Here is a 27,608-nt window from a genome sequence, read left to right on the forward strand (position 1 = left end):
AAAACCCGACTAAACTCTCGACCCACAAGCTTTGCCAGACCAAAATCTGCTAATTTTGGGCAGAAGTCAGCGTCTAAAAGAATGTTTTCGGGCTTTATGTCACAGTGAATTATACAGTCTCTACACTTCTCATGAAGATAAACCAACCCTCTTGCAATTCCAAGTGCAATATCATACCTTGTTTTCCAGTCTAGAACACTATCTTGTTTTTCATGGAAAAGATGGGAATCTAGAGAACCGTTTGGCATGTAATCATACACCAACAGCTTGCTGTTACCTTGTGCACAAAACCCACGAAGACGAACAAGATTAACATGTTGGATGGTCCCAATTGTGCTGACTTCACTCCTGAACTGTTTATCTCCTTGACTAATACTTTCAAGCTTTTTCACCGCCACAACCGATGCATCACGCAGTACCCCCTTGAAACTGAACCAAACCCACCGCCTCCTAATTTCTCTGTGAAATTTTTGGTGGCTATTTGTAAATCTCGGTAAACAAACGACACCAAAGATCCCTCCATTGTTGTCTTCCCAACCGATATCCTCTTTTTTCTATAGATTATAAACAAAATTAGACCCAAAACAAGAACCACGCCTGCCACAACCGGACCCGATAACAGCACCATGATTATTTTTTTTGTGCAACCGAGGTGGAAGATCTTTAGAAGCGATTTTGATATTGATTGTTTTCCCACTAACATTGTCTTCTAAAAGATTCAAAAGCTCTACCTCCCAAACCGAGCACTGATTATCTGAAAACGAGTAAGCATTACACCGACAACTGTTTAAACACGTGGCACGACATTCTCCACCACTCCCAACCGCCATAGACAAGGAATTTAGAGGGATGTTAGCTACTTTAACCGTTATAAAGGAGATTTTCTTGTTATCCCCACATTCCAAATCTGTTTTTCCTCACACACCCACTAGAGAAAGCACTTTGATTCCAATCATTTTCAGATTTAGGTTTGAAACCAGTCAAGCAATTACAATATGGCAATAGAGTCAGTCTGCAAGTACCAAAAGCACCACAGATGGCATATACCTCACACTGTGATGTTCTAGGTTGAATCCAAAACAAATTCCATTGTTTCGTTTGTTCCAACCATGATTGTTGCTGAACTTGACCAGAAACACCATTATAATCTAGATATAATGGAGGAATTATACACATAATAAATGAAGTAACTCTCGTTTTCATTTGAAAAAAAACTGAAATTATAAATGTAATTTAAATTCATTTCAGGTACTAAGCTAAATATGTGCCCATTCCATGGTCCACTTGTCCAGTATTGTTGGGACCCATTCCACTTGCTTACATACTCTTTACTAGAAGGGATAAGCTCCAAAGAGAAGAGGCCTACCCCGGGATCATCATCGCTTCTCCATGATGTAAGAAGTTGACTTTTCTTAGTTCTATTATCATAAGCAAGTTTAGAACCAGGTAACCAGGTATGACCTGGGTGGTCAAAACTTTGCCAAATGGGTTCAACTGCTTTGGACCCGTCACTCAAAACTAAGTTACCATCGTCAAGAAGAACAGCAGTTACAGAATTAGAACGGGCGGTGGTGACATTTGTGGACCAAATTAGTAGCTTGGACTCATTTATGAGCACTAAGTTACCGTTTACAGTTTTTAATTCTGACATGAATCTATCGGAGATGGGTGTTTCTCGGTTTGCTACCCAGACTATAGTAGGAGGATCGGAAAATACCTTCTTATACCATATGCCTATATAATAGTTGGAAGAGTTACCTGCTTTGAAGAAGCCCAACTCAAAGTTTCCACCTTTTGATATGATGTTTGGTTTCCAGATAAAGACTGGTTTGCAGATATGGTATCGGCTCCAGATGAGAAAGAAACGATGAGAGAGAAACACAAAAGAAGCAAAAACCCCATTAGTGATCAAACTGATACTCTTTGTTAAACACTCGACTGGTACAGATATTGTATTGCCAGCAATGGGTTTTATAGAACTGACATTTGAACAGCAATTACACTAACAGATGAAGAAGTCAAGTCATTATAAATAGAAAGACTTTTGTTTCATTTTAAGTCCTTTCTCCATTAACTATAGAAGTTGCTATCATGGAAGACTTGTGGACTAAATTCAGCTTGGAAAACGAAGCACAATTTGACAGTGGAAATGGTTCATAAACTATTTATATCCCGCACTACGTTAGACAAGTCACATCGGTTTTCACTCAACGCTGAACATTGAATGAGTGTCGTGACCCACTGTATTAATAATGGAATAGCTTAAAAAACATTTATGTTCTACAAAACTGTCATGCGATAAGATTGGTCACAGTAGAATTCTTTTGTTTGAATTTTGTTATATCACAAAAACAAACACTCGGTTTTCGGAGATAACCCGTCTCAACTCTCTAATTAATCCATAATCTCAATGCATCCAAAAGGTTTTTACAATGATCTACCATTTAAAAATTACAAATACTAATTCTAATATAACTCTTGACTTGGTTAAATAAACTAAGAAATCATACTTGATAAACGTAATCTATTTAACTCACACTTTAAAATAATCTCTTTGTTTATCCTTATCTTTTTACCAGCTTCTTCTTTAGTGTTAGTCTCTTCATTTGATGATGTATTTTCTACTGGATTATCAACACTATCCAAAATAACGAGTCAAAACTCAAAACCGTGAACTTGACTCAGTTACAGTCAAACCAATGCTTCTGCAGGTCCAAAAACAAAAACCAGGTTGAAGGGACCATATGCTCGGATGATCCATGTGAACTTGCTCGGCTCCGTGTTATTTGGTTCAAAAAGCATACAAGTGACACCATCTTTATAGAACTCAAAGAATTTCATGCTTCTCTCATTCAAACTGACGGATCCTTTTTCTCTTTCTTTAACTTCATCAGAGCAATCTTCACTTGTTAGCTTCGCACCACGGTGCAATTTTGTTAACAAAGTAACTCTAGTTTCTGTTTGATCCTTTTTCTCTTTAACTTATTCACCTCAGTAAAACTATTACAAGCAAGAGTAGACTTACATTCATCTTCAACCGGTGCCCTTTCTTCCTTGATCACATGTTTTTGACATAAGCTCGATGTTCCGTAAATGTTGCGAAGATGGTAACACGGATCATTATAAGAAAATGATGAAGCCACGATACCTTTGATGTTATTTGGGCATAGAAACTTAACAAACTCCAATATCTCTGAAAAACACGAGTGATCAGAATATGGAACCGTGTAGATATACTGATGATGCTTTCTATGTTATATGTGTATCTATTTCGCATATTCATATCAAAATCATTATCCGTCTCTTTCTTCAATGAAGAAACACCACACGATTTATCCTTGCATCCGACTTTCTTTAGCTTCCACGGAAGTCCAGATGGCATGATCCCGATGGTCGGACACATGGTATTTAATCCTTCCAGTGTTTCAACAGAAAAACTATAACGAGGAACAGCTCGGACTCTCGTCAAAGTGGTTTTGGTCGTGAAATTGTCATGTAGCCCAAGAAGATGCATGGTTTGTAAGCACTCAGGCCATACCCAAATCTGTAATAAAAATAATAAACAGAAACTTATTTATGAAGTAATAGAAAAACCGGTTGGTAGTGAATTACCTTTAGTTTGAGCATCTTTGAGATGTAGAGTAACAAATCCTCTTTTCCTAGCGTGTCTATGCAATGACGATGTCATGTTCAGGATGGGAATTGATGATATTAACTACCTGGAGGTGGTTTAAAAAGAACAAAATAAGAATTTCCCTATTTAGTCGGTACGTGTTACATAGTAAAGCCCGAATATATTTCTAGAAAGGAAAACAGAATACTATTACCTGTTGAGCAGCAACTTCCCGTGAAGGAAATGAGTAGGAGGGGTTGCACTAAGTGTTGTCAATGTAAAGGGTGTCAATTGTATGGTTCCCGAGAGCATTAAGAAGCATGTTTTTGCCCATTTGTGTAACTTCACTTTCTACTTCCCAACGGAAATCCCCTGTGTAAAGGTGATGCCAAACACACCCGGAATAGATACATAACAGCCCCTGCCACGTAGCACAGAAATGATAAAATGAGTCTTTGCTCAAAAAAGATAAACTTTTGATTTTGCCAAAAAAAATAACCATTGAACCTAAGGGAAACACGCACTGCGATGTTTACTTGTATACTAATACGTACAAGCGAATGGATTGAATTTCTAACCATGTTACTTAAGAATAAACTAATAAACCTTAGAACAAGTTCTGTGCAGACATATATCAGTACTGGATGGTGATTACATTGAATGCAACGCAGCATAACCATAAACAGCATCTTAACCCCTGTTGCAGTATCAGTAAACAGAACCTTGTGTAATCTGTCACAGAGAATTTAAATTATGATTGTTAAGTGTAAACGAACCAAACATTCAGTGTTGAGCAGGAAGTTCGATTATTATTTAACAAATGAACAAAAGAATTGTGTTCATTTAGTTAAGCGAACAAACAAACATAAGCACATGTCTCGTTTGTGTTTGTTAATTTATGTTTATTTAAGTTTGGTTGGTCGTTAATATATTGATTGAAATTATTAGGATCCATTACAGGTGAAATAAACTGTTGGTTTAAAGTAAAATGAACGAACACAAATGTCACAATTAAAACAAGCGCTTAGGAAGGAAGAAGTAAGAAATATACCAGGGCAATGGTTGGCTTCAATGGGCATAACATGAACCTCCTTAGTAGTAGATAAGCGTGAAGATGAGTCAGCAACTACACCTCACTCCCTGAACCCCAGCGATCCACTGATATCATCCCGACCTCCATTTTTCAACATCAAATTGGGGTTTAGATAGATTTGGGGATTGATTTCTGTGTGAAACTCATACCTAGGGTTTAGAATTTAGATCATAAACTTTATTTCGCGGGTTTTCACCTTCAAAATTCAAATCACATATTTATATGTTCTTCCAAAAATATGTTTTATTTTTCTTTTAAATTGGGTCAATCCGTAACCATAACCGAACTATTGGTTAATCAGAAAACCATAACCATCTCTCATCAGTTATGGTTAATTGGTTGTAGATTTTAATTTAGTTCGGTTATGGGTTGGTTAACCGTCAACAAGGAATAAGTTCAGCATGTAACTATCAAGAAAGATATAAGTTTTTCAAGGCGGTGCTCCATGTTTGGGGTCGTGTATCGTGGTGTGTATTGTTCGGTTCGGTTTGGTTATTAGCCTAAACTAAAACTGAAGTTCTCGGTGAATTTGTTTATATTAATCGATTTGTTTTCAGTTAATCGGTTCAGTTTATTTGATTAATTTATCGGTTCAGTTTGGTTAATGTTGGTTAATAACCAAAACCAAACTTGATCAAGAACTTTTGCTTAGAAATACTTGAAATTGAGGTATGAATAAATGAAATGAAAGTATAAATACATGACGTAGAGGTATAAACATGTGGAATGGAGGTATGATACATCGAATGAAGGTATAAAACAGGATTATATGAAAATATAAATGTTTGATTTGATTGGGTTAATTTCAGTTGAACTAAAGGTAAAAAAACAATTTATTTGTGCATACGAAATCACATATACTAAAATAAAAATGCACTACGTATGATTTTAACAATACCATATCAGCATTTTTTTGATACAAATGCTAACTACAATTGCTTATATATTTATATCCTTTACTGAATGATATTAAGAAATGCGGGTACATATAACACCCAAAGTTTATATATAAATGTTTTACGAGTAGATCGTATAACCCATTTAGAGTTGATTGAACATGATAAAACATTCATACTGTCATCTATGACAATTGATTTTCGGTTAATCAATATTAAGTTAATTTTGGTTTAGTTTTGATTGATGTTTCAATCATTGCTCATCCCTAGTCACGTATTATGACAACCAATTATCGGTTAATTAATGTTAAGTTAATTTTGGTTCGGTTGCGTTTAGTGTTTCAGTTATTGCTCATCTCTAGTCACGTATTGTGAGTTTAAGTTTTTATTGAATTCTTGGAAAGTTTAAAAAACATTTGAATAAAGTTATAAATGCAACTATTAGTAAAAAAAACCTTTTTTTGGGCCCAAATTATATAACGTATGAAAAATCCATTAAACAGAGTTATAGTCTAAACAGGCTAAACAGCTTTATAATTCGGCCCATTTGATTTTGCAGAAGTTTCTGCGACCGTGTACTATGGCCCATCTCACAACGAACTCTAATCTTGGGCCCAAACTCTAATTATAATACCGTAATCGCATATAAATGGTAATCCAATACAAAATAAAATGTCAACAGTAAGATCCGATAAGTTGTATTTGTATCCGTTTCCACTTTGAATACGGATTCAAATATTGAAACGGAGAGACCTGAGAATCGAAAAGGGTGTTTAATAATCTATACTAATAAAAGAAAATAATGAAGATGATGTGGCAATCTCACATTCATTCTTGGTCTAATCTCTCTTCTCATTCATTTGATTTATCCATGGGTTATGGAGTAAAACCATATTGACAAATGGGTTATAATTTCCTTTCCAATTCTCTAATCTCTCATTTAATTCTATCTAACAATCCATGGGTCAAGATAATTTTGGCAAATGGGTTATAATTTCATTTTTAATTATCTAATTTCTCATCTTATCTATTCTAACAATCCATAGGTCATGGGACAAAACAATTTTAAGAAATGAGTTATAATTTTCATTCTAATTTTCTAATCTTTTATCTTATTCATCATAGTTATCCATGAGTAATTGGTCAAAACAATTTATGCAAATATTGTATAATAAAATTGATTTTGTAAATTTGAGATTCTAGACTTCTTATTGTTTGTACTATATATTTTATTTTTACCTTTAATTTTGTTCATTTATTTCGAATAATGTATCTTTTTATTTTTATTATCTGACAAATCCCGTGTAATACACGGGTTCAAAAGCTAGTTTATTTTATATTATTTAATAATTCAAAATATTTATTATATAATATTAAAAAAATATTCGCTGTGATAAGTCAGATATATGAATTGACCGATTTTTTTAAAACAAAAGGTCAGATATCTAAATTTTTGGATATTTCATATTCAAAATATTGAATATAATTTCGGATTCAGATCATTTTCACACACCTAGTATCCATGTTGGCATGTATCCCTTAATCTGCCCATTTGATGTTTTGAATCAATTAACTGTAGCATTTTCTTTTTCTCTGTCCGTCTAGGTGTGCTGCCCACTTCGATAGATTGAAGTAGTTGAAGGAGTTGGTATATCAGGTACTTCACTTTTTCAACTTCATTGTGTAGTTTATATTATCTTTTGTCAATTATTTGGCCAAAATTTATAACACGCTAGGATCCATTTTCTCCCATTTTTCCCCGGCTTCCCCTGTTTTCTCCATTCTTTCGTAGAAACCGGCGAAAAGTGGATCTGACTTATTATATGATCAAAATCTTTCAATTCACAATAAAATAAAATAAGGGGCCATAAGTTCTTGTATTTTTATTATACGTTAGGGTCACTCGTGGCTAGAAACGTGATGTGATTGTGTTAAAGTCTGTTAAGCACTCTATGTGATTGTGATAGTGTAAGTAATATATTAATAATTATCCATGTGTAGTGTTTGATTAATCATATACTAATTAACCGAAGTTTGTTCTTCTTTCATTAACCTGTTTAAAACGTCACTATTCTTTTATTAATAAACTTGAAAGAACCTCAATAACCAAAGAGATTGTGTCCCATCTAGGACAAACCACAGAACATTCAAATAGTACGTACCATACCCAAGAAAACTAAACCTAGTAAAAGTTGTGTGCAAGGCGTGACTTTCGTAGTTTGACCATCAGTAATGCAAACGTGATATCTGAGAAGACTCACATGCTAAACGATATGTGCCAAACATATTCTGTAAAGACCACTCGTAGTTAATTTTGCATATGTACGAGTTTCGCTATCAATCGCAAATTCGCAATTATTCATCATAGCTACTTGAATCTAGTACTCACATCTGCTAATTCTTGGAGCTTCAATAATCATTTATTCTCATTTGAAATCACAATTGCTATATACTATTGTTTCGTATTCGTATTTGGACTATATTTGATTATTATAGAAAATAGTCAAGCACTAATTCATAGTATCAATGATCAAAGGTAGCATAATAGATGTTCAAGGAAAACTACTTGAACTTAAAGTGGACTTAACTTTGTTCGTGATTTTATTAGCAGTAAACCATTTTGGAAACTGGGATTTGGTTAATTAAGACCAATGGAAAGTAAAATAAAAAATAAACGTTGTTACGAGTTATTATGTGTGCCAAGACTATTTTTGTTTTATTCACCAACAAGTTGGGGTCGTAGCCTCTTCTTGGGGGGTTTAAGGCAACGTCCTAGGTAAGGTCTAAGAGACAGAGTCTCTAGTGAGGATATTTGTGTTACCCTATTGAAGTGCTGCTTTGCTTTGTAATTGCATGATTTATGACAATTTTGTTCGGAAATTAATCGACAGTTATAACTGAATATTAGTGGTGACCATTAATACTAAGTTACTATTGATTATTGCTAGTTCGGTTAATCAATGACAAATGTCTGCCAGTTATAAACAAGTGTCAGCAACAACTGGACTTTTAGTGGTAACTAAGTTTCCATATATGTTTCTCTGGTGGGATTTTTCATATATGTAATCGAATAACCATTGACAATTATAACATCAACAATTACACTCTCTCATGAAGTGTTGCAGCGGTCCAACAAAGAATCATTGGGGTGGTTTGCTCCATCAAAATAAGGTCTTTGCACAATTTTGATATGTTTTTTTTTTTTGTAAACGAATTTTTTAAACTCATTTTTTTTACTTTTTTCTTTTTGAGTTATATAATAAAATTTTTGAACGCGTATGACAAACTTTTATTATGTGATGTGTTCTAGAGCCTACATGTAATCATGGAAATTGCTCGAGGAGGTTTGCCCCGATGAATGTAGGCAAAGGTAGATTTTATTTTATCTAAGACAACAATTTGAGGTATCTATTTAATTTCCGCTTACTGATAAATCGTGTGAGATCATTTTTTTTCACAATAATCGTAAGTAATTGTATGGAACTATTGTTGTTGGTTACATAGAATTGATTCGGAGATATAAGTTTGATTCGGAGATATAAGTTTGGATGACCTCTTAAAAATCTAGCACAATAATTAAACTTTTTAGTTGAAACATCTTTATTTACCATTTGTGTCACCATCAATATAATTTGATGTAGTTAATAAAAAAAAAATGAAAGTTGATGGCGTCGTGACGAGAGGATAGTGAAAACTCATATACAACCTACAGAAAACATGTTGTAATAGGTAATGCCAAACATAGGAGATGCCCTCCTTTCCCGATGACCAATTCTACTTGTCTTTTGTTTGAGATTTGTTCGCCTCCTTTTTGTTGTTCCCAACATTAATTTTTTCTTTTTTCCTTTTTTTTAAAAAAAGCACAATTTTCATTCCATTAAAAATACAGAAAACAGTACAACAAATAACACCACCACCCAAACAAGAAAGGGGAAGTAGACAACTTTTACCAATATTTTACCAAAATAGACATGTCTATTTAGTATACATCTTTCCAATCATTAGTTTTTAACCAATAAACAACTGACACGTCATCGAAGCCGGCTAAGGCTTAGCCTCCACTTTATGGGCACATAATTTTATAAAAAGTAAACGAGTCTCACCTTTAACCAATAAAAATTCAACACGTGTCAAAGGCGGCTAAATTTAGCCTACATCTATGGTTATTTAGCCGGCATCTTTGACTCTTAGCCGGCTTCGGGATACGTGTGTATTTAGTTAGCCGGCTCAAAATATTCCTTTTTAGCCGGCTTCAACTCGGCTTGTAGGCTAAGGCTTCACTTAGCTTAAGGCTTCACTTAGCCGCCTTCAATTTTTTCATTTAGCCGTCTAATTTTAGCCGTCAAAATTGAATATTTTACCAACCTTATTAAATATTTAGTCTTCTTCTTAGCCGGTGTAAATTTAGCCGCCAAAATTGAATATTTTACCAACCTTACCAACTCTATTAAATATTTAGCCGGCTTCACTTAGCCATCTTCTTAGCCGATGTAAATTTAGCCCCCAAATATAAATATTTTACCTACTCACTTAATTATTTAGCCGGTTTCGCTTAGCCGTCAATTTCTTTTCTCTTAGCCGGTATGTTTTAGCCATCAACAATAAATACTTTACGTACCCAAATTTAATTTTTCACCAGCCGTTTTTATAAAACTCTACAACCATATTCCATACATCTTATAAAACCATCTTCACCCTCTCAAACTTTTTTACTTTCTTATCACAAGATACTCATTTTTAAAAATTTTGGCGGCTAAATTTGCACCGGCTAAGAAGACGGCTAAGTGAAGCCGGCTAAATATTTAATAAGCTTGGTAAATTAATCAATTTTTGCGGCTAAAATTAGACGGCTAAATGAAAAAATTGAAGGCGGCTAAGTGAAGTCTTAGCCTACAAGCCGAGTTGGAGCCGGCTAAGAAGGAGTATTTGGAGCCGGCTAACTAAATAGACACGTATCCCGAAGCCGGCTAAGAGTCAAAGATGCCGGCTAAATAACCATAGATGTAGGCTAAGTTTAGCTGCCTTTGACACGTGTCGAATTTTTATTGGTTAAAAGTGGGACCCGTTTACTTTTTATAAAATTTTGTGCCCATAAAGTGGAGGCTAATGCTTAGCTGCCTTAGCCGACTTTGGTGACGTGTCAGTTGTTTATTAGTTAAAAAACCAATGATTGGAAAGATGTAGGCTAAATAGACATGTCTATTTTGGTAAATTATTGGTCAAACTTGTCTATTTTTGCAATTCTCCCAACTAGAAAACATAATTAATCTACACAATTACTATTATCTAAGAAGAACTCGGACCAAGACCTCCACTCCCCGATCGAGAATCTTGATCAACGATGAATCAGCCACAAAAAGGCAAGGTCTTTTATATCATCCAAGACTTTTATAGCAGTGCCTAGTGTCACACCCCGACTTAGGGCCTAGGCGTGTGACCACAAGTTAGTACCACTTTTGTAAATACATCAGAGTCGCGGGTTTTATTTCAGCGGAAGTCTTTAATAAAATATTATTATATTGAAAACTTATTAAACTCTCGGGTTCAAATACCCATTTGATATTTGAAATACATTTCTTTATAATATTTTCAAATAAAATATCTGAGCCATTAGATAGCATCTAATAATTATAACTCCAATCTTCTATTCCCTCTTGCTTGTATATTCTAACCTTTCTTGTTTCCCTGTAACATGGGGAAAAATACGTCAGCACAAAGCTGGTGAATAACGCTGACTCTAAAATCTTTTTTTCAATACCTTTGTGAAACCAGCAATAATACCTTTGTGACTACTCATTAGGCACCCAACTCAATTGGGATCAAATTACCCTAAGTACCATGTACAATTAATTATATACACAATATCATTTCTCTGAACAGTCACGTAGACCTTCAGAGGCATGTTGATGATATGCATGGCCTCGGGGAAATGTTGAGTCACCATGTATGTTTGGATCCAGACACATGTATACTCTTAATCAGAGTGTCCGTTTCTTATTATTGTACACAAAGTTTTAAACCATTCAGACTCATTATTAAAGGTTTGGGGCGTATTCACCTTTTTTGTTTATAATCAGTTTCTGATACCGATTCCTGTTTTCTGATTCTGTCTCTTGATTGGTTACCTCGGACCTATAGTACGAGAAAAACATTTTGTATAAATAACTAGATCATCGATCTAGCTTCAGACCTCTAGTCTGTTTTTGTATAGCGTTAACCTTGATAAAATTATTTATAAAACATTTTGGACCTTTAGTCGCTTTCTTTATTTACCAATCATATGTTACGTTTCTTCTTCAAGAAGAAACGTCTATACTGAGTTTCTTCCTCAAGAAGAAACATTAATTCAATTATAATCTTTTGTTATAAATATTTCTTAGTCATGAAGAAATATTATTTTGACTATAACCTTTGCTTAAGAAAAGTTATGTTATACTTAATCTTAATCAAGGTTTGGCTATACCTCCGACTATGGTCTAAGCCATTTATAATAATAAAATAATAACTTAGGCAGAACCCCTTACCTCGCACGGGTATTCGGAGTTAGATATTCCTAAGTTTATACGGGCAGCACTTTTACTCCATGCACGTTTATCGAGACATTCTTGATTAACTCTTCTTGGCACGCAAATCGAGACAACGTTCGGGTGTCGCCGGGTCGTGCACGTACTTCGAGAAGGGATGTCGGGTTTCTTGAGTGGCACGCACTTCGAGGAAAACACCGGGTTTATGGCACGGATTACGATGTGTTATTTGTCGGGTCGGTGGCACGCAAACCGAGGTAGAGAGAGAGTAAATTCTAGAGAGAGAGTGGCTGTGGGTGTGTGAGAATGAACCCGTGGCCTCCCATTTTATGGCTGATTTCGCACTCTATCGCGATACGCGATGGAGTCATCCCTGTGGCCATCGCTTAGTGCGACGCCCCCTGTCATCAGATTATGCCACGTGTCGCCACGTGGCCTGACGCGTCTGCCACGTGTCGCCACGTGGTCTGACACATTCTGCCACGTGTCATCAGAGTGTGACACGTGTTGATGACTCATCACGGCCCATCGCGGTACGCGATGGCCGTCCTCTTGGACTCATCGCGTAGCGCGATGGGTCCCTGGATATTATTTTTCAGTTTTAGTCCCTCGTCTTTGATAGCTTGTCATTTCTAGTCAAATTCTCGTCCTCCAAAAATACTAAGGCAGCTCTCAATGCGGCTCGCGGCGATGCGAGCGTGCGAAGTGCAAAGTGCGCCATCAAAGCGCCCAACGCCCGTCGCCGTCTCCGTCGCCGTCGCCATCACCATCGTCCTCGTCCTCGTCCTCGCCCTCGCCCGAGCGAGTGCGCGTGCGCGTCAGGTGCTACGCACCCTCCGCTAGGACCACTTGGTGCATGATATTCCTAAAAGAATATTACTATGGAAAATCTCTTCTTTATAAAGAGCTTCCATTTCTTTACTACTTTCCATGTGGGATGTAGTTTCCTTTATGTAAGAATACTTAACTTAGGAAATATTTGTATTTCCTTATTTTTCCTATATTTCCTTATTTAATATTTTCCCATGTCTTGTCTTGATATTATTTTTGATCCCTCAACTTTCCTAAGTTGTTAAATTTGGATCAAAATTTTGGGGATGTTACATCCTCCCCACCTTGAAATGAATCTCGTCCTCGAGATTCGTTGTTCGAAGTGTGAACAGTTCTTACCTTTCAAATGTTGTTTAGATTCTATCAAATCTGGTTCTTGTTGTATGTAGGTTGACTAGGATCTTTTTTTTTTTCACTAACTTACATCCTTCAATGATGTAACCAGTCAATAGTTCAGAATGTCATTAGTAAATATAAATTGCTAAACACATTGATCAGTTGTGTTTAACTATTTACCTTACCGTTATGTATTCTAAATATTTACTGATGTTAACTACATTGTTGTTTTGATTCAGTCTATCGAATCTATTCCACTAATGTGTTGTTTAGATTCAGTCTATCGAATCTATTCTATCCTTGATCTTGATCGACGATGTTTGTTATATTCTAACAGTACCCTTGTACTTTCATATTTGCTATACTTAACAATTGCATTCCTTATATATCTTATGGTAAATTACGAATTCTTTTCGATAATATACCATCCTTGTATATTTAAATATTTTTCAACGCTTGGTGTATCATCTTCCTAGATGATAAGTTAAAACGTTTTACATTCTAAGTTTCGGATAAAATTTTTCAACATTTGAACCTCTTGTTTGTTCTTTAGAGATAACGAATATAAGCATTCTTGTATATTAACCCGATCTATATGCTAATATTTTATTTATAACTTAGGGATTTAAATACCCTTCTTTGATTACAAAACTTCTCGTTTGAAAACGAGTTACAACTATTATACAAAAGTTGGCTAGTCTATCTTGACATTTCTTTGATGTGATCTTGTCATTAATCTTGACTAGCTTTTATTTGCGAGCATTCAGTCTTAAAGTGACCCGTTTCTCCACATGTTAAACATACTCCTAACTTCTTTCGACATTCATCTATTGTGTGTCCTGCTCTCTTGCAGTATGCACAATTGTTTGAATTTTCTAGTCGACACTTTCCAGTATGTTTTCTTCCACAAGTCTTACATGCTGACTTGGGAGTACTTTCTTCCTTTCCTAACTTATCGGAATCTTTTGGTTTCTTAATTTCTTTATCATTCTTCTTTTCTTCTTCTTGATTCCTTATCATACTGTTGATTAAGTATCCGGCCAATTCCATAGCCGAATCAACTGTTTCTAGCATATTGGATCGTACCATATCTCTTATTTCTCTTGGTAGTCCATATATGTATCGAGTTACTTTGTTATATTCCAGAGTTACTAAATGTGGAACCAGTCGGCAATATTCTAGGAATTTAGTGTTATATTCCCTAAGATTCGTGCCAACAACCTTGTGATTCCATAACTCGGTTTGAATTCGATCCATCTCATGAGTTGGGCAAAATTTCTTTAATATTAAACCTTTAAATGTTTCCCAAATTAAGTTATACATCACTTCTCTCCCTTTGCTCATCAACAGAGCATTCCACCACTCATGCGCCTCTCCTTTAAACATTAATGCGGTATACTGAATCTTCTCTTCATCAGTACACTTACTTATTATCACTATTGTTTCCATCTCCTCAAGACACCTCACGGTTGTGATGGCTCCTTTATCTACGTGAAACTCCTTTGGTCCATAATACTTGAAGTCTCTGAACGAACATCCATTGATCTTTCGTTTCTTGTTCTTTGGATTATTATTAGCTGTAGAGCTATCATAATCTTCCTCCTTTCTTGAAGGAACAGATTTACTTCGATTTATTTTGTTAGATTTTGGTTGACTTTGACTCGTAGAAAAGTCATTCATAGCTTCCTTAATCATCTTTTGAATTCCTTTTTTATATTGGATAGGAATTTCATTATCTATTCTCTTCATTTTCAGTTTTCTTGGAATGACTGTTGTGAGAGTTTGCACTTTCTTCTCTTGACATACTACAATAAAATTTTAAAAGATAAGTCTAATATTCGAATAATTCAAAACATATCTTTTATTTATCTTATCATAGTTACAAGAGTGCATATTATACGTTATTATACTCTCTACAATTACTAAGGTTTTATTTCTTCCAACGAATAATTAATTTCTTAATTTTACTATCTTTCTTGGTAGTCTTCTCTTTTTCTTCCACTTTCATCTCTTCCATTGTTTTTTCCTTTTGAGTGCACACAAAGTAAGGATCTTGTGTTGCCGGATAATATTTTTGCTCTTGAATATATTCTTCCAGGTAAGTCTTTACTTCTTTTTCCTTTGGCGTCATTGGTTTCTTGGATCTACTTGATCCTGCTCCATGATTGGGAATTATTTGAGCTAGCGGAATGTCAGAATCATATGAATTCGAATCTTCCTCCATTTTTTGTTTGGCATGTACTTTCATCGCTAGATATAGGAATTGGGAGAAAAGACGTTCTCATAAATCCTTTTCCTTTGCCAGGTCTAGGCTTAACGGATTCTTCGCTAGATTGACGATCGGACATCTGCGCGAGATTAAATTTAGGGATAGGGAGACGTTGAGACGTTCCTATCTTATTTGTTATATCTTATCCGTATTTAAGTATGAATGATTTCTTGATACTTTTCAACTAAGTATCTTGTTTGCTTGAATCAATATTCGTATAATAAGTTTTCAAAACTTATCCTTAATCAAAGCTTAGGTATAATTAAATACCTAATTCGCTAAGATTGATGGATCTGATACCAACCTGTCACACCCCAACTTAGGGCCTAGGCGTGTGACCACAAGTTGGTACCACTTTTGTAAATACATCAGAGTTGCGGGTTTTATTTCAGCGGAAGTCTTTAATAAAATATTATTATATTGTAAACTTATTAAACTCTCGGGTTCAAATACCCATTTGATATTTGAAATACATTTCTTTATAAAACATAACTCTTTTATAATATTTTCAAATAAAATATCTGAGCCATCAGATAGCATCTAATGATTATAACTCCAATCTTCAATTCCCTCTTGCTTGTATATTCTAACCTTTCTTGTTTCCCTGTAACATGGGGGAAAAATACGTCAGCACAAAGCTGGTGAATAACGCTGACTCTAAAATCTCTTTTTCAATACCTTTGTGAAACCAGCAATAATACCTTTGTGACTACTCATTAGGAACCCAACTCAATTGGGATCAAATTACCCTAAGTACCATGTACAATTAATTATATACACAATATCATTTCACTGAACAGTCCCGTAGACCTAGAGGCATGTTGATGATATGCATCGCCTCGGGGAAATGCCGAGTCACCATGTATGTTTGGAGACACATGTATACTCTTAATCAGAATGTCCGTTTCTTATTATTGTACACAAAGTTTTAAACCATTCAGACTCAGTATAAAAGGTTTGGGGCGTATTCACCTTTTTTGTTTATAATCAGTTTCTGATACTGATTCCTGTTTTCTGATTCTGTCTCATGATTGGTTACCTCGGACCTATGGTACAAGAATAACATTTTGTATAAATAACTAGATCATCGATCTAGCTTCAGACCTCTAGTCTGTTTTTGTATAGCGTTAACCTTGATAAAATTATTTATAAAACATTTTGGACCTTTAGTCCCTTTCTTTATTTACCAATCATATGCTACGTTTCATCTTCAAGAAGAAACGTCTATACTGAGTTTCTTCCTCAAGAAGAAACATTAATTCAATTATAATCTTTTGTTATAAATATTTCTTAGTCATGAAGAAATATTATTTTGACTATAACCTTTGCTTAAGAAAAGTTATATTATACTTAATATTAATCAAGGTTTGGCTATACCTCTGACTATGGTCTAAGCCATTTATAATAATAAAATAATAACTTAGGCAGAACCCCTTACCACGTACGGGTATTTGGAGTTAGATATTCCTAAGTTTATACGGGCAGCTCTTCTACTCTATGCACGTTTATCGAGACATTCTTGATTAACTCTTCTTGGCACGCAAATCGAGACAACGTTCGGGTGTCGCCGGGTCGTGCACGTACTTCGAGACGGGATGTCGGGTTTCTTGAGTGGCACACACTTCAAGGAAAACACCGGGTTTATGGCACGGATTACGATGTGTTATTTGTCGGGTCGGTGGCACGCAAACCGAGGTAGAGAGAGAGTAAATTCTAGAGAGAGAGTGGCTGTGGGTGTGTGAGAATGAACCCGTGGCCTCCCATTTTATATCTGATCTCGCACTCCATCACGATACGCGATGGAGCCTTCCCTGTGGCCATCGCGTAGCGCGATGCCCCCTTTCATCAGATTATGCCACGTGTCGCCACGTACACGTGGTCTGACACATTCTGCCACGTGTCACCAGAGTGTGACACGTGTTGATGACTCATCACGGCCCATCGCGGTACGCGATGGCCGTCCTCTTAGACCCATCGCGTAGCGCGATGGGTCCCTGGATATTATTTTTCAGTTTTAGTCCCTCGTCTTTGATAGCTTGTCATTTCTAGTCTAATTCTCGTTCTCCAAAAATACTAAGTTGGCTCTCAATGCGGCTCGCGGCGATGCGAGCGTGCGAAGTGCAAAGTGCGCCATCAAAGCGCCCATCGCCCTTCGCCGTCTCCGTCGCCGTCGCCATCGCCATCGCCATCGTCCTCGTCCTCGCCCTCGCCCAAATGCGTGCGCGTGCGCGTCAGGTGCTACGCACCCTCCGCTAGGACCACTTGGTGCATGATATTCCTAAAAGAATATTACTATGGAAAATCTCTTCTTTATAAAGAGCTTCCATTTCTTTACTACTTTCCATGTGGGATGTAGTTTCATTTATGTAAGAATACTTAACTTAGAAAATATTTGTATTTCCTTATTTTTCCTATATTTCCTTATTTAATATTTTCCCATGTCTTGTCTTGATATTATTTTTGATCCCTCAACTTTCCTAAGTTGTTAAATTTGGATCAAAATTTTGGGGATGTTACATCCTCCCCACCTTGAAATGAATCTCGTCCTCGAGATTCGTTGTTCGAAGTGTGAACAGTTCTTACCTTTCAAATGTTGTTTAGATTCTATCTAATCTGGTTCTTGTTGTATGTAGGCTGACTAGGATCTTTTTTTTTTCACTAACTTACATCCTTCAATGATGTAACCAGTCAATAGTTCAGAATGTCATTAGTAAATATAAATTGCTAAACACATTGATCAGTTGTGTTTAACTATTTACCTTACCGTTATGTATTCTAAATATTTATTGATGTTAACTACATTGTTGTTTTGATTCAGTCTATCGAATCTATTCCACTAATGTGTTGTTTAAATTCAGTCTATCGAATCTATTCTATCCTTGATCTTGATCGACGATGTTTGTTATATTCTAACAGTACCCTTGTACTTTCATATTTGCTATACTTAACAATTGCATTCCTTATATATCTTATGGTAAATTACGAATTCTTTTCGATAATATACCATCCTTGTATATTTAAATATTTTTCAACGCTTGGTGTATCATCTTCCTAGATGATAAGTTAAAACGTTTTACATTCTAAGTTTCGGATAAAACTTTTCAACATTTGAACCTCCTGTTTGTTCTTTAGAGATAACGAATATAAGCATTCTTGTGTATTAACCCGATCTATATTCTGCCGTTCGCCGTCGCCGTCGCCGTCGCCATCGCCATCGCCATCGCCATCGTCCTCTTCCTCTTCCTCTTCCTCTTCCTCTTCCTCTTCCTCGCCCGAGCCCGAGCGTGTGCGCGTCGGGTGCTACGCACCCTCCGCTAGGACCACTTGGTGCATGATATTCCATAAAGAATATTACTATGGAAAATCTCTTCTTTATAAAGAGCTTCTGTTTCTTTCTACTTTACATGTGGGATGTAGTTTCCTTTATGTAAGAATCCTTAACTTAGGAAATATTTTTATTTTCTTATTTTTCCTATATTTCCTTATTTAATATTTTTTCATGTCTTGTCTTGATATTATTTTTGATCCCTCAACTTTCCTAAGTTGTTAAATTTGGATCAAAATTTTGAAGATGTTACATCTAGTTGTCTACCCTCCCTGCAAAAGTACGATGTTTCTATGTAACAAAAGTCTCCACAAAGTAGTGAAAACTGAAAACCATCAACATCAACACCTCTTTTGTTTTCGAATTACATGTCTAGCCGGCCATGAAAATCTTGTAGCAACGAGTTTAAATCATCGAACGGCCCGTTGACGTACGTGTTATATTTTCAAACCAACACTTTCAATCTATAAACATCAAAGGTCATGTAACACTAGTATTTGATTTTTTGCTCGTTAGTCGTTAGGAAGACATAATAAAAGTATTAAACATTGTAACAAATTTGTATAACTTATAAATGTACAATTTCTTATTTATTTCCAGAGTTTATGTATTATTGGAAAAATACCGAAGTTTCATATGTTTCCAACAATCAGCAACAATAATTGTAAACATTTTATGAAATCAACTACAACTTCTTTTATTAGTTTTATGATGTTTGTTACCAGGAATAAGAATAATGTTGTTGTATTCAAGGTCTTAATGGAATTTATAGTCTTGAATAAATAATATTTATGTGATACTACCACAGAATTTCGATGAATTGTCTATGCCAATTATATATAACACTTGGTCAGTTTGTTGTTTTTATTGCTTTGTAAGGGGAATCTATAAAATACCGGCCCTTTTCTGTTCTAGATATATGTATCCTTTTGTATGTAAAACTATCAACTCAATTATTTCACCCTTTATTTTGTCCCTTTCCCAATATATAATTATTGTAAGTGAATTATTACCTAATCTATATGTGTTTGATTTTACCTATGGTTAAATTTTGGGAAAATTCCAATAATTTTAAAAGACAGAAATGATAAAATAGTCTTAAATCCCTAAATATTTCAAAAATAGCCTATAAAATTTGGATTGAGCCGACGCATAGGGAAAAAATCCGACGAGATTGTTAAGCTAATAGATTTTTGACACGTGTAATGGCTTCTGAAAATCCGACCATATTTTTTAAAATATTGTGAGACATGTCCATATTTTTCACTAAATCTTCTTTTAAAAAAACAGTATTGCCTGATGGTTTAATAATGTTTCCTACCTGGTCCCTACAAATCCTAAAAACATGGAAAATTGTGCCTTGAAATTCAATCTTCCAATACGCATTAGTGGTAAATTTGTATAAAGAATACCATAATTTTAAAAATATTAAGGAACTCGTCCATATTTATCACTAAATATTATTCTCAAAAGTTGTCTTGCCATACGACTTTTATAAGGTTTCCCCTTTGATCCCTACAAATTTTAAAAACATGGAAAAATGTGTCTTTCAACTCAGTCTTCCAAGACGAATTTGTGGTGAATTTGTATCAAGGAGACGAGATTTTGGTTTATATCTTCTAGGTCCGTCCATAAATTATAATATATGTAGAATCTCATCTTCCTTAATCATTCATCTTCTCTTCCACAATCATCTCATTAACACTTGTTCTAGAATCAAAAGCATGAAGACGTTTAAGAAGGGAGATCTTGTGGAGGTTATGGATATGAGTCCGGGGTTCATTGGTTCCTATTACGACGGGAACATAATCTCAATGTTCGGAAACATAGTCACAGCCTCCGTTACGGGTTTGCCATTTACCACCATAACAAAAAACAACATTATCAAATTCCATGAAAGATGAAGGTTTTATGAATGTATGAATGTTTATGAATGTATGAAGAAGGAAGAAAAAGATGATAATTATATAAAAAGATGAAAAATAATTCTTTGGACAATCATGTCGGGGTAGACGGAATTAACTAAAATCTTGTCGGTGTGGACTATAATTCAAATAATAGGAATAAACCAATAGCTTGTCTCCTTGGTACAAATTTATCACAAATGCGTCTTGAAAAACTGAATTTCAATGCACAATTTTCCATGCTTTTAGAATTTGTAGAGACCAGGTAGGAAACATTATTAAACCGTCGAGTAAAACTGTTTTTTTAGAAGATTTAATGAGAAATATGGACAGGTCCCTCAATATTTTCAAAAATAAGGAAAATTTTCTAAATAACCTTTTTAGGAGAGAGAAAGTGAAAATAACCCAAAATCCCTACATATTCCCAAAATAGCTCACTAAATTTGGACTGAGGCGACGAGATGTGATGAATACTTTAAACTAATAGAAATTTGACAAGTGTAATTTTTTTTGAAAATCCGGCTGGTTATTTGAAAATGTTGAGGGACCCGTCCATATTTTCCACTAAATGTTCTTTTAATAAAACAGTTTTATCCGACGGTTTATTGGTAGGATAATTTCCCAAGACTGTTTTTGGAATTTAAAGGCATTATTAAACCGTCAGACAAGACTGCTTTATTAAAAAAACATTTAGTGGAAAATATTGACGGGTCCCTCAACATTTTCAAATAACTCGTCGGATTTTCAAAAAAAATTAACTTGTCAAATTTCTATTGGTTTAAAGTTTTCGTCAGATCTCGTCGCCTCAGTCCAAACTTAGTGGGCTATTTAGGGAATATGTAAGAATTTTGGGCTATTTCCCACTTTCTCTCTCCTCAAAAAGGTTATTTAGGAAATTTTTCATAAAAATATGGTCGAATTTTCAAAAATCTTTACACGTGTCAAAAATCTGTTGGCTTAAAAATCTCGTTGGGTTTTTTCTGTATGTGTTGCCTCAGTCCAAATTTTGTGAGCTATTTTGGGAATATTTAGGGATTTAGGGCTATTTTATCATTTCTCTCTTCTAAAATTGGCTATTATGGGAATTTTCCCTTAAATTTCCAACAATCCGGCAGTTTGGTGGTTAAAAATATGAAAGTGAATCTCATTTGACAAACGTAACTTAACAAGAGTTCACCTGACCGGCTTTATCGACAGATCATCGAAAACCCTTATATATGAGGACATCCATCCCGACTTTTCACGGACAATTTTTTTTCAAACGTATTTGTTATTACCAATTACAAAGGTGCGCTTTATAATGAGATAAATTGTAAGGCCCCGGTCTCGGTGCCCTAATTTAACGTTGGATTTACTCATAAACACAGTTCTAAGTATTAGAGTGAATTAAATCTTTTCGCGGAAACGTTAACTTCAACTATTCGTTACAAAACATTCAATCTTTTCTTTAAAACCCTAACATAAAACATCATATTTAAAACATCATTTCTTCCATCTTCATATGCCAGACGTTTGATCCATGCCATGTGTCATGCTCATGCCAGCTCTTTAGCCTGTTCATCTGCGTGCATACTACGTCGCTGAGTGAGTTCTAGTTAATCAAGCCACTTACCATACAATCACTACATGCAATTATATACATGTCTGAAGACACGTAGTCCTCTGTCAAACCTGCTCACCTTACCGCTAACCCCTTCACTGCCCCTACGTCTTATCCACTTGTTTACGGAAGCACATAGAGGCTTGCCCTCCCACGTATTTACGTTATGCCACTTATTTAACGAAGACACGTAGAGGCTTTTCCTCCCACATACTATGGTCATGCCACTTAATAACAGAGGCATGTATAGGCTTGCCCTATCACACACTCACGTTATGCCACTTTAATAACGAAGGCACGTATAGGCTTACACTACCACGTACTATCGTCATGCCACTATCACCCTTACTAGACCACTCTACACTTCTATCACACTCTACTTCTACTTGTATATAACACACTTCATATCAGTTCATCATTTACATAATTAGCAAGTCACATCATAGCATTTATACACACTAATAATCACCTGACAATCATTCTCCTTGGTGATACGTGCAATATGCGAAGATCGTTCACGCACCGACAAACATTCATTCATAACCTCAATATAATAACTAACTCGTATATCATTTATAGCATACACTTACCACTTAAGGTAAGTGTATTCACACTTCACATCGAGTATGCACACAGCCCCGAAAACATAGCAAGGAAGTGGGGCTAGAAACTCGCCTGATTTATGTTACGTTCACCGTTAATGGTTATTCCTTTCTTTAGCTGTGCGCGACTATCTCGGGTCGGAATCAGTCCTTCTTCTTGGTTTTAGTTAGAGAAAGAGAGAGATAGCTTAAGTGTGTGTTTTTGATGGTGTATGGAATGAGTGAAAATGAATGAATTATGGATTAATTAAAGTTTATATATCATGAGTCATGGGCTTAATCCCATGGTATTTGTTCTTTCCTTATTAACCTAAGTCCATTACCTACATTTATTTTATTATTTCATCACTAATTCTAGTAAACTTTCCCATCATAAATAATAATATATTTAATACTATATTTAGAAATTTCGGGATGTTACATAAATGGTTTAAAGATAATATTAAAGTTTAGTAAAATTATTTTAAAAAATAGAAAATAAAAATAAATTTTAATTTATTGATTTTAAATTACATTACAACCCTGTAATAATTTAAAATAAAATTTGGTGATGAATCAACATTGAGCTTGATTTTAGCACGTGTAGCATGTCGAGAAGTTAATCATACGGGTTAACAAAAGAAGAGAATTAGATCATTAATTAAAATTTTGGGTTTCAAAGCTTTGTAAGAAAAATATTTCGTTCTACTTGGTTTAAACAAATATATTTTGTAAATACAATAGCATTCACAATGCATATCAAACTATATGATTGATCATTCTACCTTATGCAAAAGATTGAGTGGCAACTCATAGCACGTAACATTACTAACAATATAAGTACTTTAGCTATATATATGTGTGTGTCTGTATGTGTGCACGTGTGTGTAAAAGTTGAAAACTTACTGTCAATCAACCCATCTAAGTAATTGATTTGTACTATTCATACAAAAAACCAATATGTAGTAATCGTTGCATAAACACATGCGACCATGACTATTAAAGCTATAAACTTCAAGATTTACGCACTTGCTATATTCGGAGCATATCGTTTAGAAATTTCAGCTAGATGAAATCCAATAGTTGGTTGTTCTATGTATAAATTCTTTATGATTTTACTATTTTGTTTCTATTTGTTTTAAGGTGTATATCCGTTCGTCAACAAAATCATCCATATATTAAAATTAAAAGGACTCAAAAAAATATTTATAATCTTGGAGTTTTAAATAAGCAACAATGAGTTTAAGTATTTGCATAAGGGTTGCTAAATAAGAAAATGGTACACAATAGAAAAACGAGTAAGGGATATATACTTGATGTATGGTTGAATCATAATTTGATCATTCTCAACATAAAACCTTTTCTGAATTTCAATATTAGGCCATTACATCTTTGACTAAAGTACAAAACCAAGTCGACATCTTCCCCTCTTTGAAACTCCAATTACGCAGTGAATAAAGGTTGTCGAGTCACATCATTACAACCATATGAGTGTTATATTGTGTTTAATATGATTTGCATTTACGTTAGTTAACTCCGAACCATTTGAATATGTAGATACAATACTACCTTATCATAAATGTATCACAAGGTTAACCATATGCATTTAAAAATACGAGCATTATGTTATATAACTCCAGACTAACCATCGATCTCTAACGAACACATAATAACCCCTTCATATGGCCTTTGACAAACACACACTTGCAAACACGAACTGCTTTCAGTTGTTAATTTTAGTTGTTGAGTCAAAATTGATTTGGGCCCCAAGTTTTATGTGTGGTTTTTCATTCATTATTATTTCAATTTAAGCAAACAAAAAATCACAAATCAATCATAAAAAAACCCTAATGGAAAAACCTCCACTTAGGGCCAAAATTGCAAAGCATGAACAACAAACCTCTAACCCACAATCGTGAACAAGACCTATATCCAAACCTAAAATCATGATATACAAACATAAATAACCTACAAATCACTTCCAAGCAACAAATAGTAACCTGAATAGCCATAACATGATGGTGTAGGACTCTAGAGGAGGTTTTAGTGTTTTACAAATGTTACAAAATTGATGACAAAACTAAAAAATAATCGCCGTTAAGGCAATCATGACTCCAATTAAGAGACTTATAAAAAATTAAAAGAGAGAGATTAAAAAATTAAAACGAGTGTGAAAAATTAAAAGGGGGCCACATTTGAAAGAGAGAGATTAAAAAATTAAAATGAAAGAAAGAATGAGTGTGAAAAAGACTTACCCTCACTACCCCACCACCACCCACCCACGCTACCCACTCCACAAACATCCAAATTCTCATACACCATTTCTTTATCTAATCTCTTTCACCCTCTCTATTTTGTACTAGTTAATCACACAGCATCATCGAGTACCATCTTCTTTCCATTTGTAGTTTCCATTCCACCATTGCAACTTCCAAATGATCAAATTCTCATTTCACTCTCTTTTTAATATTATTATTATTATTGTTATGTGCTCGCTTTTTGAGCACAGTTGGGCTGGCTTACTAGCTGAGCCAGCCCAGCCGTTAAAACCACCGGACGACTCAGCTCCCAACACGGTCCCGTCTTTCCCGGTCCAGACCGAGTCAGAACTATGCCGGTTGGATTTATCAGCTGAGTTGTTCGGTGGTGTCAACGCCGCATGCGGTCGGAACCTTGACCGCAGTCGGTGTTGTCCCGTCCTCGCGGCGTGGCTGTTCGCCGCGCACGCGAGGTCGGCTCTTCAAGTGAACGCTTCGGCTCCAGCATCTTCGGACGAAATGCCGATGATGCCGGACGACTCGCAGAACTGTGTTAACTCGTTGCAAAGCTCCTTGCAGAGCCGTAACATTCATATACCTCAGCCTAATGCATCGTGTGATGCTGTGTTGTGCTTTTGTGGTATTCGGCTGCATCAGATTGGCTCGCTTAGTTGTCCCGCGGCGTTTAATGTTACGAAGACGTCTCCTAATGCAACTCCGACCGCTGCTGTAAGAAACCTGGAGAAGAATTGTCGGAATTCATCGTATTCCGGCTGCACCAAGTGTCTCGGAGCATTGCAAAAGGTATAACTGTTTTTACTTCATAACCCACACATATGTTTGTTGTTTTGTTAATTTACTAATATGCCCTTCCCAAAGTTTTAATTTCTAGGGTTTTATTTGGTTAATATTAAATATTAAATAGTATACATTTGAAACGAAAATTAGTAAATTTGTAGTGGATGATAAGAATTTACACAAGAGATTGATAACAAATATTAGCAAATATATGTATTCAAAAAGGGCCAATTGGTAAATTGGCAAAATATATTTGTTCAATTTTTATCAACAAAGTTCTAAGATTATATACTTCAAAAAAACATATGTTTTTTTTTCATAGAAAATTAGTTTAGGCTGACATACTCAAAAATTGAAATTTATTAGTCAATAATAATTCATTCATACTAGCTATACAACGTGTAATTTTCATTGGCATTATCATTTACAGAGACAATCTCACTTTAATGAATCTACATCATCAATATAGAAGAAATATAATTTTCATATTAATATAAATTAAAATACAATTCTCGCCGCCTAATCCTAATCAATATAATTATGAATATAATTGTAATTATTCACCAAACAAAAACCTTCATTCTTTTAGATCGAAATGAGTTCTTAAGTTTTTATTTCATGCAAATTTAAAATTGTTCGAATTGTGTAATCGTCAATTATTGACATTGGTAACCGACCCAAAGCAAAGTTACAGACAAATATGGTTATTTCTCCGTTAGAGTGAGAATGCTAGTATTAACAAAGGTGAAGGTTTGAATAACCTTGATTAAAAAGTACTCCGTAACTATGTACTAGTTGTATTATAGTCCAATAGCTTATAACTTCGACTATTAAAATCCCATTTGAAAAAAATAATAAAACATATAAACAGGACTGTCTTTTTGAACTCCAATTAGTTGATTAATAAATCAATTCCCACAAATACCTTTTTGTCTAGAATATTTGACAACAAGGGCATTATTATTTTTATCCAATGTGCTTTAAACTAACCCCGTCTAATCTAACCTAATAGTACGTATTTGGTCAAATTTAGTTCAAACCTTTTTAATATTTAATTAAAAGAAAGCAATAATTGATAACCATAGACTTAAATACCCTTGTTGAAAAATTGAACATCACAGTTAAACGACGATGGCCAAAACGGAACAAGAAAAAGCCATCACGAGGATGATCGGGCGAGCAAGATAATGACACGTGACTGCCAGCTCATGGGTCTAACGTGGCTGCTTGCAAGAAACAAGACGGCATACATTCCAACAGTGTCCGCTGTATTGCGCGCCATCATGTATAGCGCACACCCACCCCATGAATCAAAATGCAGCCCCGATCAAGAGAACATGCCGTTAGCAGTTGATTCATTACAGTTTGATAAATCTTCATCATCCTTGTCACGTGCCGGTTTTATTGTAATGACATTATTGCCCCTGATTGCGGAGTTCGTTTTATGGTAATGACATTCTTGATTTTTTTTAAATAGGAGAAAATGAAATGTTTTGATGGTTTCTAGGAGAGAAATGAATCTATTTTGGTTTCTAGTCGATCCGATCCGTCATTTGATATAGCGGATCCTAACATCGTTG

At 35.1% G+C, this 27,608-nt stretch overlaps 1 protein-coding gene and 2 pseudogenes across 1 annotated transcript; 1 reads left to right on the plus strand and 2 right to left on the minus strand.

Moving 5' to 3' along the window:
- Positions 1 to 5: 5 nt before the first annotated feature.
- LOC143614716 (G-type lectin S-receptor-like serine/threonine-protein kinase At2g19130 pseudogene) lies at positions 6 to 1,905 on the minus strand (annotated as a pseudogene).
- Positions 1,906 to 2,678: 773 nt separating this feature from the next.
- On the minus strand, positions 2,679 to 15,517 carry LOC143614719 (uncharacterized; annotated as a pseudogene).
- Positions 15,518 to 25,346: 9,829 nt separating this feature from the next.
- Positions 25,347 to 27,565, plus strand: LOC143614717 (putative GPI-anchored protein At4g28100). The gene is made up of 2 exons (XM_077088069.1): positions 25,347 to 26,034; positions 27,150 to 27,565. The coding sequence occupies exons 1-2, from the start codon at positions 25,408 to 25,410 to the stop codon at positions 27,477 to 27,479; spliced, it is 957 nt and encodes a 318-aa protein (XP_076944184.1). The 5' UTR covers positions 25,347 to 25,407; the 3' UTR covers positions 27,480 to 27,565.
- The last annotated feature ends 43 nt before the right edge of the window (positions 27,566 to 27,608 follow it).

This window comes from Bidens hawaiensis, unplaced genomic scaffold (genome assembly GCF_021521415.1).
Source record: "Bidens hawaiensis isolate Kalapana, Puna unplaced genomic scaffold, B.hawaiensis_p1.1 tig00040796_1, whole genome shotgun sequence".
NCBI lineage: Eukaryota > Viridiplantae > Streptophyta > Magnoliopsida > Asterales > Asteraceae > Bidens > Bidens hawaiensis.